At 42.8% G+C, this 20,941-nt stretch overlaps 1 protein-coding gene across 2 annotated transcripts in view; it reads right to left on the reverse strand.

Moving 5' to 3' along the window:
* Nucleotides 1-333: 333 nt before the first annotated feature.
* The window catches only part of actn4 (actinin, alpha 4), a 78,513-nt gene continuing 57,905 nt past the window's right edge, over nucleotides 334-20,941 (reverse strand). The window contains exons 10-22 of one of the 2 annotated variants that reach the window (XM_083773847.1): nucleotides 19,538-19,663; nucleotides 19,125-19,229; nucleotides 18,317-18,464; nucleotides 17,408-17,558; nucleotides 13,212-13,320; nucleotides 11,253-11,393; nucleotides 9,791-9,973; nucleotides 9,295-9,429; nucleotides 6,229-6,408; nucleotides 5,772-5,918; nucleotides 3,637-3,717; nucleotides 1,292-1,450; nucleotides 334-1,031 (exon numbers count right to left, since the gene is read on the reverse strand). In XM_083773847.1, coding sequence (XP_083629973.1) covers nucleotides 873-1,031; nucleotides 1,292-1,450; nucleotides 3,637-3,717; nucleotides 5,772-5,918; nucleotides 6,229-6,408; nucleotides 9,295-9,429; nucleotides 9,791-9,973; nucleotides 11,253-11,393; nucleotides 13,212-13,320; nucleotides 17,408-17,558; nucleotides 18,317-18,464; nucleotides 19,125-19,229; nucleotides 19,538-19,663 — 1,824 coding nt within the window. In that variant the 3' untranslated portion in view covers nucleotides 334-872. The remainder of the gene's footprint in view (nucleotides 1,032-1,291; nucleotides 1,451-3,636; nucleotides 3,718-5,771; nucleotides 5,919-6,228; nucleotides 6,409-9,294; nucleotides 9,430-9,790; nucleotides 9,974-11,252; nucleotides 11,394-13,211; nucleotides 13,321-17,407; nucleotides 17,559-18,316; nucleotides 18,465-19,124; nucleotides 19,230-19,537; nucleotides 19,664-20,941) is intronic. The other variant, XM_083773846.1, reaches the window with a different exon arrangement.

A 20,941-nucleotide genomic window follows, 5' to 3' on the forward strand; every position in this document is an offset into this window, starting at 1 on the left:
ATCCTTCCCCACCCCCAAACCCCTGCCCTAAGCCTGCTGGAGAAAAATGAACCAAATATTAAAACATTTCTTTTTAAACAAAAGCAGGGAAAGAGCCTAGGTTAGGAGTTCAACCTTATCCAGCAACATGACATTTATGTAAATGTAATATTAAATTTGTATTTTCTCTCTGGTCTGGTCGTCTGGTCAGCTGATGACCCCCACCTCCCCACCCATATCATATAACTCTCTGGGTTCAAATACACAAAACTCGCCAGCAGACATCAAATCTAACAGTCCCTCCCAACCCACCCCACTATTTGCACCCCTAAATCTCATTTAAACACCTCAACCCACTGGCAAGAGAAAAACATTATAAAATAAAATAAACAAAAAATTAGCATAAGTATCAGATTAGCTTATGCCCCCCCTCGACACCCCCACCCCCCACCCAAAAAAAAGGCAGAGAGGGTGAAGCTAAGGACCCACACTACAGAGCAACCTTCCCTCCAGTATCCCATATCTGTCCCTGGATATGCCTGCATATAATCTTAAACAACAGATTAAGGCTGGTTATTGTTCAACATTGTGGCCAATCCTACCTAAATTTCAAATAAATGGGCAAAACATTTTTCCGCGGATTTCTAAACCGGCACAAGCAGGGGCAAACACAGAACCAAAACAATGTTTAGAGGGAAGCCCTGCCCTCCTGCATCAAAACACACAAGCCAATCACATAGCTGTTCATCTTTATTGTTTCCATCTCCAAATGCCACTCTTCTCCTTGTTCCTCCAAAACCTTCTCACAAGGAAGCCTCATTTAAGCATAGCAGACCTCTCTACCCCCCCCCCCCCCCCCACACCCATCATTCCATCTAACCGTCCATCCTGCTCTACAGGTCACTCTCTCCGTAGAGGGCGGTGGAGAAAGACATATAGTCGAGGGCCCCGGGGATGGTGTCTGGCCCCGTGTATGGAGCCATGCGGGCGATGCAGTACTCTGCCTGGTCTGGAGGCAGTTCCCTCCTCAGTTCCTCTGCCAAGATGAAGTTCTGAACAGGGAGAGAGCAGAGGAGAGCGTTTTCATTTTAATTACTTTGACAATTATTGGGAATGTATATTTTAAGCCGGTATTCTCAGCTTTGAAAAGGCTCTAATGAAGAATACATTGTTCATAAAGTTGCACTTAAAAAGTATAAAACACAGTGGACAGTCCCTGCAATCCTTTCCTTTAAAGTAAAAAGAAAAAAAGTAAACATTTGGATTTGATAGGAATGGGGATCAGGCACCAGGATCAGATCGCTCGGCTCACCTTATCTCCAGCCAGGATCTTGAATGATGCGATGACCTGGTCGGCAGTGTCCGTGTCTGTGGTCTCTCTGGACATGAAGTCGATGAATCCCTGAAAGGTCACGGCCCCGCTGTTGTTTGGGTCCACGATGCCCATGATGCGAGCAAACTCCTGTTCGCCCTGGCAAACATGGGGAGAAAAACACAGGTGAACCCAGAACACACACGCAAGGGGCAGCAGAGAAGAAGGAGTTTCATTCCAAAATGAAAATTGATAGGTAATGATAGGTAAGTTGAATACAAAAAATCTTTTTTTCTTTTTTTTTTAAGATATTTTTTTTGCGGCTTACGCCTTTTATTGATTTTTGAAGGGACAGACAGTAGGCTGACAGGAAACGGGAGAGAGATGGGGGGATGACATGCAGTAAAGGCCGTGTCGGGCTCGGGAGTCGAACCCGCGGCACACTGCGACTGGATTACCAGTCAGGTGCCCAGACCGTTACACCACGGCCTGGGCCACAAAAAATCTCTTAATCAAGTCAAAGTCGTACGATTTGTCACACGTTACTGCAGTGAAATTTGTTCTCCGCATTTGACCCATCTCTTGGAGCGGTGAGCTGCAGCTGTGCCACGCCCCGGAAATCATTTGATTAGTTGATTTGACCCCTTGAACCCTTTGATGCCGAGTGCCAAGCAGGGAGGCATTGGGTCCCATTTTTACAGTCTATGGTATGACACGGCCGGGGATCGAACCCTGACCTCCCAGTTTCATGGCGGACATTCTAACCACAAGGCCACTGTAATAATCTCTTTCAAAGTGGATACAGTTTGACATGAAACTCCCCATATACAGACACACACAAGGACAAAGGATTTGATGTATATATGAAGATGCAAAATGATAACAAGTTAACTATGGGAATAACAAAACGACAATCACATGGAGACAACAAACAAAAACAATGGGGAACAAACATTATGTCTGACTAATGACTTTTCTTTTGGTTAAACAGCTATGGAGGTCAGTGCTAGACAAAGTTCTAAATTTAAGTGTCAGTTATTTTATTTTTTTTAAAGATGAAATGTAGACAAAGAGGGGTAGGAGAAGATTAATATTAAAAGACCAGGGTGTCTGCAAGTCGAATTTCAATATCAAATCAACGTGACAATCACAATTCAGGTTCAAACCAAAAGAGTGATTTCAACTGTTGAATTAACCCAACTAAACCACTTCAACCCCAGCATCCATATTCTAGGGGGGACATTAGGCCCTAAATAGCAGATCTACGAGCTCACATGTGCTGTGACGAGTTGCAAATAGCCTATTTCTGGCTAAGAGATTTGGTGTTGGCAGAAAAAAGTGGTAGTACGGAGACACCTCTGGTCCATGTTACCAAGTCTAGAGGGATTAACCCATTCTGACCGGGCACCCATTTTGGTGTCAGCATCATGTTATGCTTTAGCTATTTAAAAATAGCAGATCTACAAGCTCATATCGCGCCACCGAGTGGCGCGATACGAGCTTGTAGGTCTGCTATTTTTGAAAAATCGAAGAGCGACTGACATTTTTAGAATCTGATCTCAGGTCAGAATGGGTTCATCAGACCAGTGTGTGTCCGGCGGAAACCTCATATGAATCTGATCTCAGGTCAGAATGGGTTAAGTGGTTATGTAATGTTATTAAGAACATGCAGACACCCTTTCCAGAGAGCAGAGCAATATGTCTGTGAGTCCATCAAGTCAGTCAGGGCAGCAATACCAGGCTGGTTCCTGTAGAAATGAGCAGAGCCTGGAAATCCTCTGAGGCCATCTGTCCCGTGCGCTTCTGTAGCCAACCACAGCACAGCATAGCACAGGGTTGGAGGAGAAGGTGGTGAAGGATGGGAGGTACACAGAATGTAGAAAAGAGGCAGTAAGGGGTGAACGAGAAAAGAGGTGGTAAAATGTAGGAACGGTAATTTCCAAAGGAGGGGAAAGAGTGAAATGAAGAAGGAAAATGCATAGAATGACAGGAATAGTCAAAAAAGAATTATGTTTGGAGGGGTTGAGAACAGGAAAAGAACAGGGTGATGTGAAAGGAGAAGAAAAAAGAGAGAAACCGTTAACGGTGAGGGTCTTGGAGCTATAGAACCCCAACAGACAGAGAGGCTAGTGTTAAAGCTACTAAGAGGGAGCCTGGTCAAACTACAGCGCTGTGGGGCGACAGGGCCACCTAGTGGATATGTAGGAGCAGCGTTAGGAAAAGATGTGCTTTGTTGGACCGGGCTGGTCCGGGATCAGCTCTCCTACTCTGAGAGGTTTGACTTAACAAACGGATCTATTCTCCTCCTCTGTCGGTTAGCGTCCTACCAGCGGTGAGCGTCCTACCTGTTTATCGTTCTCTACATCATAGCCCAGACTGATCAGGCAGGCCTTGAACTCCTCAGCCATCAGGGCCCCGCTGTGGTCCTGCGATAAGCCAATCACAGGTCGCACGTCGGGGGGGATGGATGGGAGGATATCCAATCAATGATCATTGAAGGGCGCGACGTCATGAGGAGGTACCAATCACAACACAGGGATGGTAGTGGATGGTGACCATGCGAGCCACGACATGCAGGATCGAAGATGATTGACAGATACAAAGACATGGATGTTTTAGACAATGCCAGTGCAACACAAAAGCAACATGCACTCACGCAAACACACTGCAAAAGGACATCTTTGTGCATACATATGTATTGCATATGTACGTGTCACACACACACACACACACACACACACACACACACACACACACACACACACACACACACACACACACACACCTCTGTGTATGTATATAATGTATACACAAACACACAAACGGACGCACACAATGGCCAAACGGACTACAACAGCAGCATGCATTATAAGAGAACATAACATGACAATGCAGCACATTATGGAGTGGAATGACGATGATTGGAGGCAACTTCCTCTTCCTGGTGTAACACGCAATACGTTCCCTCCTTGTGGTGCTCGTCTACCCACACACATCCTAGTTAAAACGCTCCGCTCTCAACCCCTCCTAAGTAGGTCTGAACATATACATTCATATTACACATCAATTATTGGTAATCTTTTTTTATAATAAAATAAATTATGAGCTGCACAACCCCATTAACCCATTCTGACCTGAGATCAGATTCTAAAAATGTCTATTACATCCTGACAGTTTCATTATTAAAAGCAAGGGTATTTGTGGGTGGAAACAATTGCACAGGCTACAGATTAATTTATGCTCCATCGTACGGCAGTATTATTTGCCGACATGAAATATTCTCAAGCGTTCTCAAAATTGTTCTCGTGTTAGTCTGAAAATCTATTCTTGTCGGCACGCTGCATTATTGTTCCATGGACTCTACATTTGGTTACATTAACCTTGACTAAAATGTGCTCTCATGAATTCAAATGTAGTGTTTTAAAGCTAGTCTCTTTTTTAAAAGAAATAATTTAAGGTATATTAAAGGTATATTCAGTGATTTCACTCAAAAAACCTTAGGTTTCGTTTTTGGCTGTGGGACCCAGCCTTTCGTCCAATCAGGATAGACAGAGAGTCAAAAACAAAATCTAAGGTTTTTTGACCCCCAGGGGTTAACTGGGGACAGGGAGGAACTCCTTATATGGCCAGCACACTCTATAGTAGGGAGGATTATCACAACAAAACAAAAAAATAAGTGATATTTGAATTAAGTGAAATCACTGAATATACCTTTAATAATAATGAAAGAAATATAAATATGCCACAAAATGTCACACCAGAATTAGAAATAAATGAATAGACAGGACAATAGATAGAACAGAAGAGTCTAATGAAGGGGACTGGAAGCTGGTCCAGGGCTTCGTGGGACAACATGACCATAGAGCCTTTGGAAAATTACTGTGACAGTCAGTCGCCAAATATGTTTATGATAATCAAGAAGCAAGGATTTGGTACTTGGGAGGAACTAACAGACACCCGAGAATACGGCATAGAACTGGATTTACAACGCTAAAGAGAATCAGGCAGGTTGAACCTTCACACTACACTTATGCCTGTACTTTCATGGTGCCAATTGTTTGAGCTTTAACTATCCTTATTTTGCTCATTCTTTTAAAGATAAATTATAATCTATGACGGGTAATTTGTCTGACTGCTTTCAGTAGTCTGCTTTCGGCAGTTTTAGAGACCAGGATTACTGCATGCTTTTTGTGTCCACTTACTATCCTGAATATCTCACACACACACACACACACACACACACACACACACACACACACACACACACACACACACACACACACACACACACACACACACACACACACACACACACACACACACACACACACACACACACACACACACACACACACACACACACACACACACACACACACACACACACACACACACACACACACACACACACACAATACTCTGTATGCGTCTAGCATAAGAGTATGATGAGACGTTTGAACCCAGAGCTCCGTCCCCTGACCTTGTCGAAGTGGTTGAAGGAGGCCCGGTATTCGTGCAGCTGCTCCTGGCTGATGCCCTTGGCGTCACGAGTTAGGATCTGGTTCTCAATCTCGTTGATGGTCCTAGCGATGGTGGTGAGCAGCTGCTCCCAGCCCACACGCAGGTGCTGGAGGACGGCAGAGATGGAGGGAGAGGAAGAGGAGGAAGCGTTAAAACCGTGACGTTGCATTATCGTTGAGGAGTTGTTGAGTACATGCACAGCAACAACAGCTAAATGGGACCATGTTTGTTGTACATGAAAGCATGCTTTACTGTACAGACAGAGATGCATTGATTAACTACATAAACAAACACAATGAAGTCAAAGAAAGAACATTAAATCTATATTAAATCGATACATAGATGCATTTAAAACAAAAGGGATCAGACCGCAAGACTGTCAAGAAGCAGTGTGTGTGTGTGTGTGTGTGTGTTACCTCCATGGTGTAGGCGGTGTACTTGTTGTCGAAGATGAGAGCTTCCTGTATCAGCTGGTGGTCTCCTTCCAGCTGGTCGATGTTGGGCTTGTAGTCGATGATGCTCTGTTCATACTCCCTCAGGTTGGTCAGCTGGTCTTCCAGAGTCCCATTCATCTCAATGGATATCCTGCCAATCTCCTGCAAACACACATTAATAATAATAATAATAATAATGGATTTTATTTATAATGCACTTTACATTCTATTGAACCTCAAAGTGCTACAATGAAATGAAAACAAAACAAAAATCAATAAAAGAAAAACATAACATATAGGCTAAGGCAGAGGGCAGTTAAAAACAAATTTATGAAAAAGCTTTGCTAAAAAGGTGAGTTTTAAGTCCTCTCTTAAAAGTGTCCGTAGACTGTGGTGCTCTGAGTTGTTCCGGAAGAGCATTCCACAGGTCAGGGGCCACCGAACAAAAGGCCCGGTCGCCCATGGTTCGCAACTTGGTCATGACGGGTTTGAGGAGGTTGGTGTTCGAAGAGCGGAGGTTGCGTGATGATGACTGAAGGGATATGAGTTCTTTGAGGTAGGGGGGGGCGGTACCATGGATGCACTGATGTGTCAGCAGGGAAATCTTGTACTCGGTCCGGGATGCGATGGGGAGCCAGTGAAGTGATTTGAGGATGGGTGTGATGTGCTCTCTCTTACGCACCCTCATCAGGATCCTGGCAGCGCTGTTTTGTATGTATTGGAGCTTTCTGAGGCTCTTGCCAGGGATCCTGATGAGGAGTGCGTTGCAATAGTCCAGCCTGGAGGAGACAAAGGCATGGACGAGTTTTTCGGAGTCGGCAATGGTGAGTGAGGGGCGGAGTTTGGAGATGTTTCTGAGGTGGTAGAAGGAGGTTTTGTATATGTAGTTGATGTGGGATTCAAAGTTCAACTGAGGGTCCATTTTTACTCCGAGGTTTGTGACAGTTTGTGAGAGTGGGATGTCCTGTCCAGAGAAGCTGATGCTGGTTATGGGAGATGTGTGTAGCTGGTGGGGGGTGCCGATTTGGATGATGTCCGTTTTGTTGCTGTTGAGCTGCAGGAAGTTGGTTCTCATCCATGCATTGGTCTCCTCCAGGCAGGTTGTGAGGTTGGACAGGGGAGTTGGAGATGCTGCGGAGGGGCTGGTCTTGATGTAGAGCTGCGTGTCATCAGCATAGCAATGGAAGTTAATTCCATGCCTGCTGATGACACGGCCGAGGGGTAACAGGTAGAGAGTGAACAGGAGGGGGCCAAGGACGGATCCCTGGGGCACACCAGAGGTGACGGGTTGGGTTTGTGATTTACAGCCTCCCAGGGAGACATATTCTGACCGGTCAGAGATGTATGAAGTGAACATTCAATGTCTTGTTCATACACGCACACGTCACCCTATATACATTTATTTCAGCATTTCATTAACATACACCACGCACATTTCAGCATCTCAACTTCAAGGGTCATATTGCAGTTCCCTGGAAACACCTATAATGCCGATGTTCTGTCCTAATTTCTGAATTAATCAGGCATCTCGTTTAGAATATTAACTCGTCTAAAGAGAGATCAGTTTTACGACGGCGATGTAGAAAAGGAAGATTTCACCTCCCGGTTTTGGGGGGAAATGAAAGGCGTTTTCAAAGTAAAATCTCCCTCAATTACTTGGCTCCTTTATTCAGAACAATTGTTAATTGTCAATATGCAATGAAAATAGATTTAGTTCTTCAAGATGTTACATCACATATACAGGTATATAAGAGTAAAATCCTTTTGGCTCCTTGACATTGCAGTAAGACGAAATAAGAAAAACATTGTAATAAATCAACAATAGCGATAATAGTAAAATCATTTAAATATAATATAATAGCAGTAGCACTGTAAGGTGCCTTTGTAATTGTAATCCATTTACAAGAGTGTGTCCCAAATATGAGTGACGTTATAGCGGGTCACACCAACAAGGCTGTGGCCCAAATCACATTTCTGTACAGTACACTCCATAACCCATTCTGACCGGGCACCCATTTTGGTGTCAGCATCATGTTATGCTTTAGCTATTTAAAAATAGCAGATCTACAAGCTCATATCGCGCCACCGAGTGGCGCGATACGAGCTTGTAGGTCTGCTATTTATTTTTTTAATCGAAGAGCGACTGACATTTTTAGAATCTGATCTCAGGTCAGAATGGGTTCATCAGACCAGTGTGTGTCCGGCGGAAACCTCGTATGAATCTGATCTCAGGTCAGAATGGGTTAGAATCAAAGTTGAGCCAGTCCTCATCCATTGTCCTGAGAACTATAGGCAACTGCACACAGCTGCTCTCATGGTCGCTCCCACTGCACCGGTCAGCAATTAGCCCATATTGGAATACAATGCCAAAAATTCAGGACAGTCATGGTCTAACTGAAAAGGCTGTTTGGCAACAGCACGGCGCCCTTGGCTTCAATCAGCGGTGTCATTTGGGGTCTCAGGGGATGGCAATGGGCCATATGCACACACGCCAGGTGTTGCCGATGATACTAATGAAGGCTCTGTTCCATTCTGGTCAAACAGAGTCAGAGTGCTGCAATTGTGCATGTGTTGGCTCAGTGGAAACACTGCTACAACAATGGGTCACTCTCAAAGTGTCCTTGAGTGGGTTCCAAATGGCCCCATACATACGGGTGTGTAACTCTGAGTGTACAAATGTAACCAAATGAACCCATAAGGGTTCATTTCTTCCCTTTGTACACTCTCAGAGTTATGGGGGTCCTTGGAATTAAAACGTTTGAGAACCACTGCACACAAAATGGAACAGAGCCTTAATAATTAGCATCACCGGTGAAGGAAGTAGGGAAGCGGCCCGGGAAGTAGGAAGAGTTATTCTGTGTGCACAGAGCAGCTCATCCATTTATACGTGACATCACATGTGATGTGTCACGCATATTCTTGTCTGAAACCGTACATTCCTTAACTTTGAACCTGAAATGATAACCCTGGCTTCAATGTATTCCTGCTTGTTCTACTGCCACCCATCATCTACATTACAAGAAGGTCTCTGGAGAGTTTATTCCTTACCTCCATCTTGGTTTGTATCCAGGGCCCGACAATGTTGGCCTGAGTAGCGAACTTGCGTCGTAGATGATCGTTGGACTGCTGCTTGGACAGCTCCTCCTGCAGGGCCTGGTCACGCTGCGGCACCAACTGTTGCACCTACACACATGCATGCAATACAATAATTATGTTAGTTCAAATAACCACATTGTTGCACCAATGCACACCAGCCACCAGATGGAGACAGTGTAAACTATCTTGACCTGCTAACTGATTTTGAAAACTGAATGAATGAAAGTTATAAAACCAGAATGATCATCATGAAATAAATAGGACTTCAAACTCAAACAGAATCCCGTTAGGACTCATCAATCACAAAATAAGAGGTAAAAAAGACAAGAACACATACATCTCCTGCTGCAATACACCCAAAAGTACTAACATATACATAATTATAAAGAATAATGATAGGAAATAAGTTAAATAACCAAATGATTCCAGTCACAGTAGTCTAACCCACCTTCTCCCATTTGTTGTCGATGCTCTCAGGAGTGATGGTGGTGTAGGGGTTGGTCCCCGAGAGCTTGATGCCGTTGTACTGGGCGATCTTCAGGACTTCAGACTGGATGGCCTGGATGGCTTCCCGCTCCTTGTTGGCATCAGGCAGGGTGGATTTGAACTGCTCATGAGCAGTGATCAGACCCTGGGGCAGGAGAAGAAGGAGGAGAAGAGAAACAAAATGGAGAAATAGGTCAGCATTAACCCGTTTAGACCTGAGATCAGATTCTACATCCTGACAGTTTTCTGAAAAGGCTATGTTTCTATGTCAGTCGTTCTTCGATTTTCAAATATAGCAGATCTACAAGCTCGTAGCGCGCCACTCGGTGGCGTTCCCATTATACTACAATTTGGTGTAAACAGACTGTTCAACACTACACCCTCACAATCTGTCCCTCGCAGATACTTTCACATCTGCCTGGGAAACATCTTTCCAAGAAGGTTAGAAGGTTAGGTCTTTATAAGCCGTTTCTGAAGGGCGCTAGCCCATCCTATCCCCAGTTTTGAGGGATTATAAGCCGTTTTTGAGCGGCGCTAGCCCGTCCTATGTCAAGCTTTGAGGGTTTGTGTGAACACAAATATTGGCTGATGATTGGCTGATCACCCCATAGCGATGATTTGATTGGCTGAGAAAAGTACATAATGAAGATAAAGGTGAGGGCAGAAAAGTGAAGATGCCTAAAGTGAAGTTCAACGTGGCTTTTAGCCTGGCATTTACTGCATTTAGCTCAGATCTATGTGTTGTTACTCTTTCATTAGCCTGAGCTAACGTGTTAGGTTTCTGGTCTAGAGGGGCGGGTCGCGGCTCAGATTTGCGCACGCCCTGATTGGATCTCATCGATCTGTCCGTCACCCCCGGCCCCTCCTCTCCCCCCTAGTGCAGCGCTACGTCACATCATTTGGAGTGACGCCCACCCGGGAAGGGTTGACTCCCACTTTTAGACCAGAGCGGCCAATGCGTTCCTCCAGGCTTTCAATTTTTGCACCAACAAAAATGAAAGCCTGGTACAGAGGCTACTCTTTCATCAACAATGTACCTTGGCTTGTTCGATAAAGTCTTCACAAGAAGGTGACATTTCATTTTTTTCTCATCATCCAGAATTCATATATAGCCCATTCTGACCGGGCACCCATTTTGGTGTCAGCATCATGTTATGCTTTAGCTATTGAAAAATAGCAGATCTACAAGCTCATATCGCGCCACCGAGTGGCGCGATACGAGCTTGTAGGTCTGCTATTTTTGAAAAAAATCGAAGAACGACTGACATTTTTAGAATCTGATCTCAGGTCAGAATGGGTTAATCAGCAGCAGTGTGTCTCCGGCGGAAACCTTGTATGAATCTGATCTCAGGTCAGAATGGGATAGACATGAAGTTACATCATGTGTAACGTTAGCGTTTTGTTCCTGGGTTCAGTTCACTCACCTGGATCTCCTCGATGTTGTGGACGATGAACATGTCCTGCAGGTCCTCCATGGCTCCTTCCATCCAGTTGTTGAAGGGCGCCGCCCTCTTGGCGTACTCCAGGTACAGCTCGTCTATCGACTCCAGCTGCTTCTCTGTCCTCTGTTATTCAAATGGTAAATGGCGCATTTATATAGCGCCTTTATCCAAGGCGCTTTACAGAGATTGTGCATTACATTCACCCATTCACACACACATTCATACACCGATGGCAGCGGAAACCATGCAAGGCACCAACTAGCACATCGGGAGCAATTAGGGGTTCAGTGTCTTGCTCAAGGACACTTCGACAGTAACTCTGGGGGAGCCCGGGTTCGAACTGGCAACCTTACGGTTACCATCCAGGCACTCTACCCCTGAGCCACCGCCGCCCCTAGGGCGAAAGTTGGAGGATGTTTTGTGTATTAATGTCTATGGAGCTGCCGACGAATATTCTATATCCGAATATATTTTCGAATCAAAAATATTAATGAATAACCGAATATATAAAATTAAGGTTCGAATTAAAAATAATAAAAAATAGTTTTTAGTTATTATTATCATTAGTTTCCGCGAGACGGTGCCATGGGTAAGTGACGCGTTGTGACTTGTGAGCTTGTAGATTACTTATATTTGCCGACACGGGCATACATTGAAAAATAAATCAGCTGCCTCGTACTCTATTCGAGGCACTATTCCTAGACGCAGACTACTGAAATCTAACCGTCAACAGTATCTAGTGATCAGAATCTGGGACAGGCTTTGCTTCGGTGTTGTTTCGGACAGACGGGAGAGTATATTTTTAGACAACACACAGATCTATCACTCATCAATCTTCAATCATGAAGCGACTTTATCCTTCAGGAAATTATAAAAAGATAAATAAAATGCGTAAGGATGAAATGTGGTGCCGGGTCCGGTAGCAGCAGCAATGCAGTGTTCTGTTCTGTGCATTAATACTGCCTCCGTGCCTCGTTTTGATAAGGCTGTGTGCCGTGGTAGTGATTGCTCATTAATAAAAATGTCTGTGAAGTTTTACTGGAGAAGGGAGAATGCATGCGCTGCGTTCCAACTCCGCTGTCAGCAGCACCAATGCGCGGAGAGAGAGAGAGTTGCGCCAGCAATGCGATCTTAAATGTTATGTCTCAGGTTGTATTGGTGTAAATATAATTATTAATAAATCCGAATGGCTCGAATTGAAATCCGAAAGGCTCGAATCCACGTGGGTCTTTAAAACGAATATCCGAATCCAAATTTTGGACAATTACGGCAGCACTAGTGAACAATTGGGGTGAACAATTGATTGTGGGTGAAGTATTCCAAGAGCCTTGCTTGTCAAAGAGAATACAGTCATGTGTGGTTTTTGAAACAATGGACAAATAGTTTTGCAATTATTTTCCAAAATGTTGTTAGAAAGGAAAAAAAGAAGAATTCTGGAATAACATGTCCCCACCACTGAGTGGGGCACTTTTGGCTAAAGGTTTGCAACAAACACCATGTTGCTGTCTGGAAGAAACCTTCATTTTTAAGGTTTTGGATTTTTTTCTTTTCATAAATGACTGCTATTGAACACTGTTCAATAGCAGTGATTTATGGTTAGTAAAATATTGAACCAATGGAAAGTATAAAAAATTGCTCAGGTGAAAACCTCCTAACTCCATTGGATCCTCAAACTATCTGCCAAACCAGCTACCTCCACCCATTTAGCTATCTTTTATTTATTATTATTATTCATAAATTTGTGTTATTGAACACCTTTACGTCTGTGTGTTGGTTAAAAAGTATTGAACCAATGAAAAGTATTAAAAAGCTCTTTGACAAAAACCTCCTAAGTCCACTTGGCTGGCTTTTCTGAAGAATGAACATTTTGGAGTTAGGTGGTTTCTTCCAGACAGCAGTCATATATTATGTTAAGAGGGGAGTGGAAGGAGTGTCGTGTACCTCCAGTGACTCCCTGCGGCTTTGGGTGAGAGTCCCCAGCGAGTCCCACTGTTCGCAGATCTTCTGACAGCGAGCATTCACACTGGGAGAGTCATAGTAGTCCAACTCACTAGAAAACACACGGAAAAGAGAGATCAAGTTTAACATTTAACAACTTCAACCATTTACATAATGTTCCCCTCTTCCCCTCGATCTCTCACCTCTTCTTCATCCCCGTTATCCCATCTCCCAACTTATACCGTACTGCTCTTCTTCAGTTCATTAGATTATTATTACTAAACATACATTAACCACTTCAGCCATATATACATTTCGGACATTTGAAAATAGCCAATTTTACACATTTGAAAACTTGCGAAATGGGACATTCTGCACAACGAGTACTTTCTTCTTTAACCCATTCTGACCGGGCACCCATTTTGGTGTTGGCATCATGTTATGCTTTAGCTATTGAAAAATAGCAGATCTACAAGCTCATATCGCGCCACCGAGTGGCGCGATACGAGCTTGTAGGTCTGCTATTTTTGAAAAATCTAAGAACGACTGACATTTTTAGAATCTGATCTAAGGTCAGAATGGGTTCATCAGACCAGTGTGTGTCCAGTGGAAACCTCGTATGAATCTGATCTCAGGTCAGAATGGGTTAAGTACATTTTGATGCCAATACCTTTTCACTTTCACTGAGTTCTGGACTTTTACTTGTAAAGGAGTAGTTCTACTGTACATTGCTGTATTGATACTTTTACTTAACCCATTTTGGACGGGAACCCCTTTTGTCGTTTTAAACATTATGTTATAATTTAGCTATTGAAAAATAGCAGATCTACAAGCTCAAGCTTGTAGGTCTGCTATTTATTTATTTATTTATTTAATCGTGAAAATATTTATTTCAGAAAACTGGAGGATTTAAAAATATTTTTGAGTGGTGCAACCACTCCAAGGAACAGCAATGTCCGTGTTCACCTATTAGTGGGGTTCCGTCTCCATGTTAAATTTAGTTGTCATTTACAACTCATGTAAAAGTTTCACTTTCAGTACTAATTTGAAGGTGAGGGTCTATAGAACCATTTTGGTTCGAGTGGCAATCACCAAAATAAAATAATTGGCCTATAGGGGGCGTAGTCAGGTGCCAACCCCCATCAGCCCTACCAAAATATGTAAACTGTTGTAACTTTTGATTAAATTATCCAATCTGAACATATGATATATGTATGGATTCACAATCAGGAGTAGCAGTTGGTACGTAAACCTTATTAGACATATAATATTTGTTTACACCCAGTATTGGTAATAATAGTAAATCCACAAAAATAGCAGGAAAAACGAGCTAAAAACTAGTAGTGGGGTCCCTAGACAGACCATCATTTACAACTTAACAAAAGTTTAACTTTCACTTCTAATTTGTAGATAATGACCTATAGTACAATTTTAGTTCGAGTGGCAAGTCTACAAATTAAAAAATATATTTATTTTTGTCAAATTTACAAAATGGCCAAAATCGGAATTATGCATCTGGAAGTTCAACGTCTGGGTGGGCAGAAGCGTCAATTGCTCTGAACTGACTTGCAAGGCCTATGATGTGTAGGCTCCTTCTCTACGACTGGCAACTGGATTTGCAAGAGGGAAAACAAGTCTTTCCTCAGTTTGCTTTTGGCACAAAATGCACAACTGCCATTCCGTTGTCCCAGCCATAACAGACAAATACTTTATCCAGGTTTAGTTTTCTGTTAGGGTCATATCATGAGAAAATATAGAAAATATTATATTACTATATTATTATATAACTTTTGTATTTAACAGTTTGCCTCAACATATTAATAGATACAAGAAAACAGTCAGCAGTGCATATAGCTACATTCACATTTACCATTGTAATAATAATGAAAATAATGAAAACACAATTTCTTCCTCAGCATAATTGCTATACTGTAGCTAGCCTTTAGTTTTAGCCTGTGCTATAGCTACAGACTACTTTGGTTAATGCCAGCTCATACTATTGGGATGTAGTACTTTGGCCACTTAATTATCCCACATGACTATCCATATTCATAAAAAACACTTTAGGATCCTTCATGACATGTTTAACTTTTTAGCTTACCTTCAAAATATCAATACCACAAGAGAGCAATCAGTGCAGCTCATGCTCTTCTGCAGTATGCTTAGTCTTATAACTAACAAGCTACCAAGTCTGAACAATTAAGACACACCTGCTACTCTGCCCCCTATAGTGGCAGTACATAGTATAACTAAAAGAATAAAATAAACAAATATAACACAGGAGTGGTGTATTATATTCCAATATCTAACTTTAGTTCCCCACATATGTACTGCATTGTCTCATTTGTGTGAAATATTATATATTGTCCTATTATATGTATTTTGTTTTTATACAATTAGTCATTCATGATAACATAGGTATAGGCACCAACATCACCATTCTAGGTTCAACAGGATAGAAGTTAGGCGTAATGTAGTAATTCAATGTACATTGGCAGCCATCTTTATTTTGTTTCTATATCAGATTATTAAAAACATTAATATTTGAAATCCAGTTGATTCCTCACACAGGATTAACTTGATATAGCAAGAAAAACAAAGAAAAAACAGCAATATAAGAAAATTAAGACATTTTTCAAATAAACATAATTCCGATTTTGGCCATTTTGGTAATATGGCAAAAATATATATCTTTTTAAATTTGTAGACTTGCCACTCGAACTAAAATTGTTCTATAGGTCATTATCTACAAATTAGAAGTGAAAGTTAAACTTTTGTTGAGTTGTAAATGATGGTCTGTCTAGGGACCCCACTACTACTTTTTAGCTCGTTTTTCCTGCTATCTTTGTGGATTTACACCAATACTGGGTGTAAACAAATATTATATGTCTAATAAGGTTTAAGTACCAAATGCTACTCCTGATTGTGAATCCATACATATATCATATGTTCAGATTGGATAATTTAATCAAAGGTTACAACAGTTTACATATGTTGGTAGGGCTGATGGGGGTTGGCACCTGACTACGCCCCCTATAGGCCAATTCTTTTATTTTGGTGATTGCCACTCGAACCAAAATGGTTCTATAGACCCTCACCTTCAAATTAGTACTGAAAGTGAAACTTTTACATGAGTTGTAAATGACAACTAAATTTAACATGGAGACGGAACCCCACTATATGTGTTGTTCACCTATGTGACGTTAATCTGAGTTCCCAGAAGTTAAAATCTTCGCCACTAGGCGGGCGAGAAAGACTTCTGGGGAAAAAAGGACCGTATCCCTGTGAGGGAAGAACGTTGCGCTCAGAATCTGAGCGGACACTCCCCTTTCCGGTCTGAAGCACTGTGCATACCATGAAAATAGTCCGAAGGGAATCCAATTCCAAATTGAATTGTAGTAGGCCACCACCGCTCAAGGAGCAATTGTTTCCCCTCCGTCTTATTTAGATGTAGCGCCCACTCCATGTGGAACCCGCCCCTGTCTTTTGATTCGCATTTCATTTGAAACGCAACGCACTGGGCCACGCCCCTGCTGCACAGGATCTGAGGCCAATTTTCCTAGACTAATGTGACGTTAATGAGCACCAGTATAATGCGCCGTTGTGCCAGAAACAGAGAGAGGGATAATGCTGCACTGTTGCCTGCTAATGAGAGAGATGGGTGTGATTTATTTATTAAATTTGAGGTCAGGCCTAAATGGGTTAAAGGGACACCTTTTTGCAAAAAAATATATGTTAATGACATTTAGAAGCTTTAGAACACTTTCCTGGGGGTCTTTATGTGTGTAATATGTGGTTTTAGATATTTTAGATTGTAGCAGCACAGTGTCTCTGATGTCATGGACACTGGTCTCACTTCCTTCCTGGACTACAATTCCCATAATTATTTGGTGCACTGCTCCTCCTTGTGGATAGGGGGGAGAGCTGTCTTACTGAGGCAACATGTAGTCCAGGAAGGAAGTGAGACCAGTGTCCATGACATCAGAGACACCGGGCTCACTGCTACAATCTAAAATATCTAAAACCACATATTACACACATAAAGCCCCCCCAGGAAAGTGTTCTAAAGTTTCTAAATGACATTAACATATATTTTTTTGCAAAAAGGGTGAAGTGTCCCTTTAAGTAAAAAAAATTTGAGCACTTTTTCCACCACTGCTCCTACTCCTACCCCTGCTACCTCTGTTCCTCCTCCTTACTTGAGTTCCTGTGCGATGGCAGCAATCTGTTCCACTCTGTCTTGGTGAGCTGCCAGGTCACTCTCAAAGGCCTCGTGTTTCCGTAGCAACGCCTTAACCTCCGACAAGGACGCCGTCTCGTAGTCTTTCTGGGTGAGCATGGCCTCCTTACCTGCAGTGCACACAAACACGCAGGCAATCACAATGTAAGTTATATAATGGAAACATCATGACAGTCTATTAACGGAGCAGCCTGTGTCCGATCTTTAGCTACTGATATAAGACACACAAACCACAATGTAGTTACTGTAGTGTTCAGTGTTGAAGCGGCATTACACATGCTGCTAGACTGCGTGAATGTTCCAGTGGGGTTATGAGAGACAATTCTGAACAATTCAAACTATTTTTAATTGCTTTGAAATAATTTTGACTTGGATGCTACTTGACTAGTTTCAGGAGTAAATAAAGAGTGAAATATTCACTGCAGAGCCCTTGTTCTTCCCATTTAATTTACCCCTCAATACAAGTGAAGCTCTCATACCTTCACATTGGAAACCCTAAATGTCACGACCTTGTGTTAACCCATTCTGACCGGGCACCCATTTTGGTGTTGGCATCATGTTATGCTTTAGCTATTGAAAAATAGCAGATCTACAAGCTCATATCGCGCCACCGAGTGGCGCGATACGAGCTTGTAGGTCTGCTATTTTTGGAAAAATCGAAGAACGACTGACATTTTTTAGAATCTGATCTCAGGTCAGAATGGGTTAATCAGACCAGTGTGTGTCCGGCGGAAACCTCGTATGAATCTGATCTCAGGTCAGAATGGGTTAAGCGCATTCGATTTTACAGAGCTACCACGGCAGTCAGAAGTCAGAACTTCAATTTCTCTCCATGTGAGAAACTTTGTTAAAAACAGTGACTCTGTACCGTCAGTCCATGACTCGTGGATGGTTGCCTTCTGGCGGAACTTCTCTGCCAGGTGGTCGAGTCTCTCCAGGCGTCGGATCTCGTTCAGGAGCCACTCCTCGTAGCCCTTCTCTGCTCCCTCCAGGGTATGCCACGCACCGTTGATGTCCTGGGGATGAGGGCGCATCAATCACTACTTCCAGTCACCTCCACTTCTATGTATTTCTTCAGTTTTTTTTTCTGTTTCATTATGCATATTGTTTTACACATGAAGATTAAATTTGATCCCTCTTCTTATGGGTGTTCACGCATGATAAGGTTGAAACTCACTGGTGGTCCGTGAAGGTGTTGCATGTGGTCCCTGACCATCCATTTAGTAATGTAGGAAAGTGAAGATTCGTATTTGAATTTATTGTATTGACCACAAGTTGAGAAACAATGCAGTAAATAATCTGGTGACAATGATGACGCATCGATGTTGTCAGTTACTGGGAAGACGGATGTCAAGAACTTCCACAGAAAAGTGAGTTAGAATCTCAAGCGAAACCGTACCGGATTGCCTGGTTGAGTCACCATTATAAGGAAATGTGCCCATAATGAATCGCAAGTCTCTGCTTACTGAGTCATAGAATAAGTTACAATGAACAGCAACATGAGTTTAATATGGAAGGTTAATTTCTTCCCCCACACCATGACCATATCCCCCCTCCCAACACAACAATGGTCCCCAGGTTGATTTTCAGTCAGGGTGGTGGTCCCCAGGTTGATTCTCAGTCAGGGTGGTGGTCCCTGGTTCATACTCAGTTGAAAACCCCTGATCTATACTCACAGACACCATGCGTCCTTCCGAAGGCATGAAAGCAGGCCTGTTGCTGAGCCGAAGTTTTGTCTGCAGCGTATTGAAGTTGATTTCAAGCTGGCATTTCTCCTGGACCTAAACACAGAGACGGAGTGGTTGGTATTGGTACAGTATGTACTGTAGATGCACATCCACACCCACTCACCATGTCATCTATTCTAACCCACTTCAACTGGACTCGGATACATGTCCACACCAGCTAGTAATGCCACATCCACGATTCAGCGCATCATTTTCACACACACGCACGCACACACAAAACAATCTCTGCTCTGAACACTTCTTTTATTTTTGTAACTACCGTTGAGAAGCAAACATTCCTCACACTATAAAACTCCACAGCACTTTATATGAACAGAATCCACTGTAAAGGGATCATTAACCTTTGGAGGCTTATGGACACGGCGGTAATCTCTGAAGTCCTCCAGTTTCTGCTGCATTTCGGCCATGGTCTTCTCTGGGGCCCGGTTCTCCAGCCAGGGGATGGTTCTACGGATCCACTCCAACAGCTGAGGAGAACAGGTGCACATGGAAGGAGATCCAAGATTTTGATATGCAGAGAAAATAAATCAAAAATCTAAATGTTTATGTGCCCAACATTTGTCACAAATATATTAACAAAAGGAAAAAAAAATTAAACTTTTCTGCTGCAGTTCTTATGAATGAGGGCTAGTGCGAAAGTCGCTCCTTCTAAATAGCTGTGAGATTAATGAAAGAACCGGCAGTCACGATAGTTCGACACGAGACTTCCCGATAGATCAGGAAGTGAGAGTCAACAACTCAGGGATAAACATTACGGAAAGACATTTGGGACGAACAACAGTGTGAACTAACACATATGCTACTGACAACATAACTAAGGAATTATTCATTTTGGTGAGGATTTAATAGGCGAACTAGCCTAAGGCCCAAAGGCTTCCATTCTAAGCTGCAGAGGGACTCTGAGAGTGAGGGAGATGACCAGAATTGACCAATATGAAAAATAACACTTCTACTCGTCTAAAGACAACGAATTGATTAGAATAGCCCATCATGCCTTAATGCAGTGGTTTTAACTGGTGGTCACTGGTGGTCCTTGAAGGTATTGCATGTGGTCCCTGTGGACCATGCATTTAGTTTGTAAGAAAGTATGATGTAGGCGTACTATGACGCATCAATGTTATCAGTTACTGGGAAGTCAGACGTCAAGAATTTCTACAGAAAAGAGAGTTAGAATCTCAAGGGAAACCGGATTGCTTAGCTGAGTCACCATTATAAGGAAATGTGCCCATGTCATGTTTGCTCGTTCACACATTGGTTGCAATGAACAGAATCAGGTTTAATCTGGAAGGTTAATTTCCCACCACACCACACCCATAGCCCCCCCTCCCAACACAACAGTGGTCCCCAGCTTGATTCTCAGTCAGGGTGGTGGGTAGTGGTGGGGGAAAAAATCGATTAGTCAATTAATCGCGATGCCATCATGGGCGATAATTCATCGATGCACAAATGTCAAACATCGATTATATAATGTATTTTTTTTACCGGAGCAAAAGGGCGGAACTAATCTGCGACTGCGCTGCGTCGTCGTACCGGACTGTTTAGAGTGACGCACACATCGCTCGCACACGCTTTAGCTTTCAACAACCAAAACAACGAGTTACCAACGCGGAGGGGAAGAGAAAAAAGATGACAGAAAGGGAACATTTTGGATCGTATGAGGTTGAGGGGACACGAGAACTCGATAAAACTCACACCATCGACCGCCTGTGAAATGTGGCCGAGATGGGACGATGTAGTGTGGCTCC

This window comes from Protomyctophum parallelum, assembly GCF_964188405.1.
Source record: "Protomyctophum parallelum genome assembly, chromosome: 9".
Taxonomy (NCBI): domain Eukaryota; kingdom Metazoa; phylum Chordata; class Actinopteri; order Myctophiformes; family Myctophidae; genus Protomyctophum; species Protomyctophum parallelum.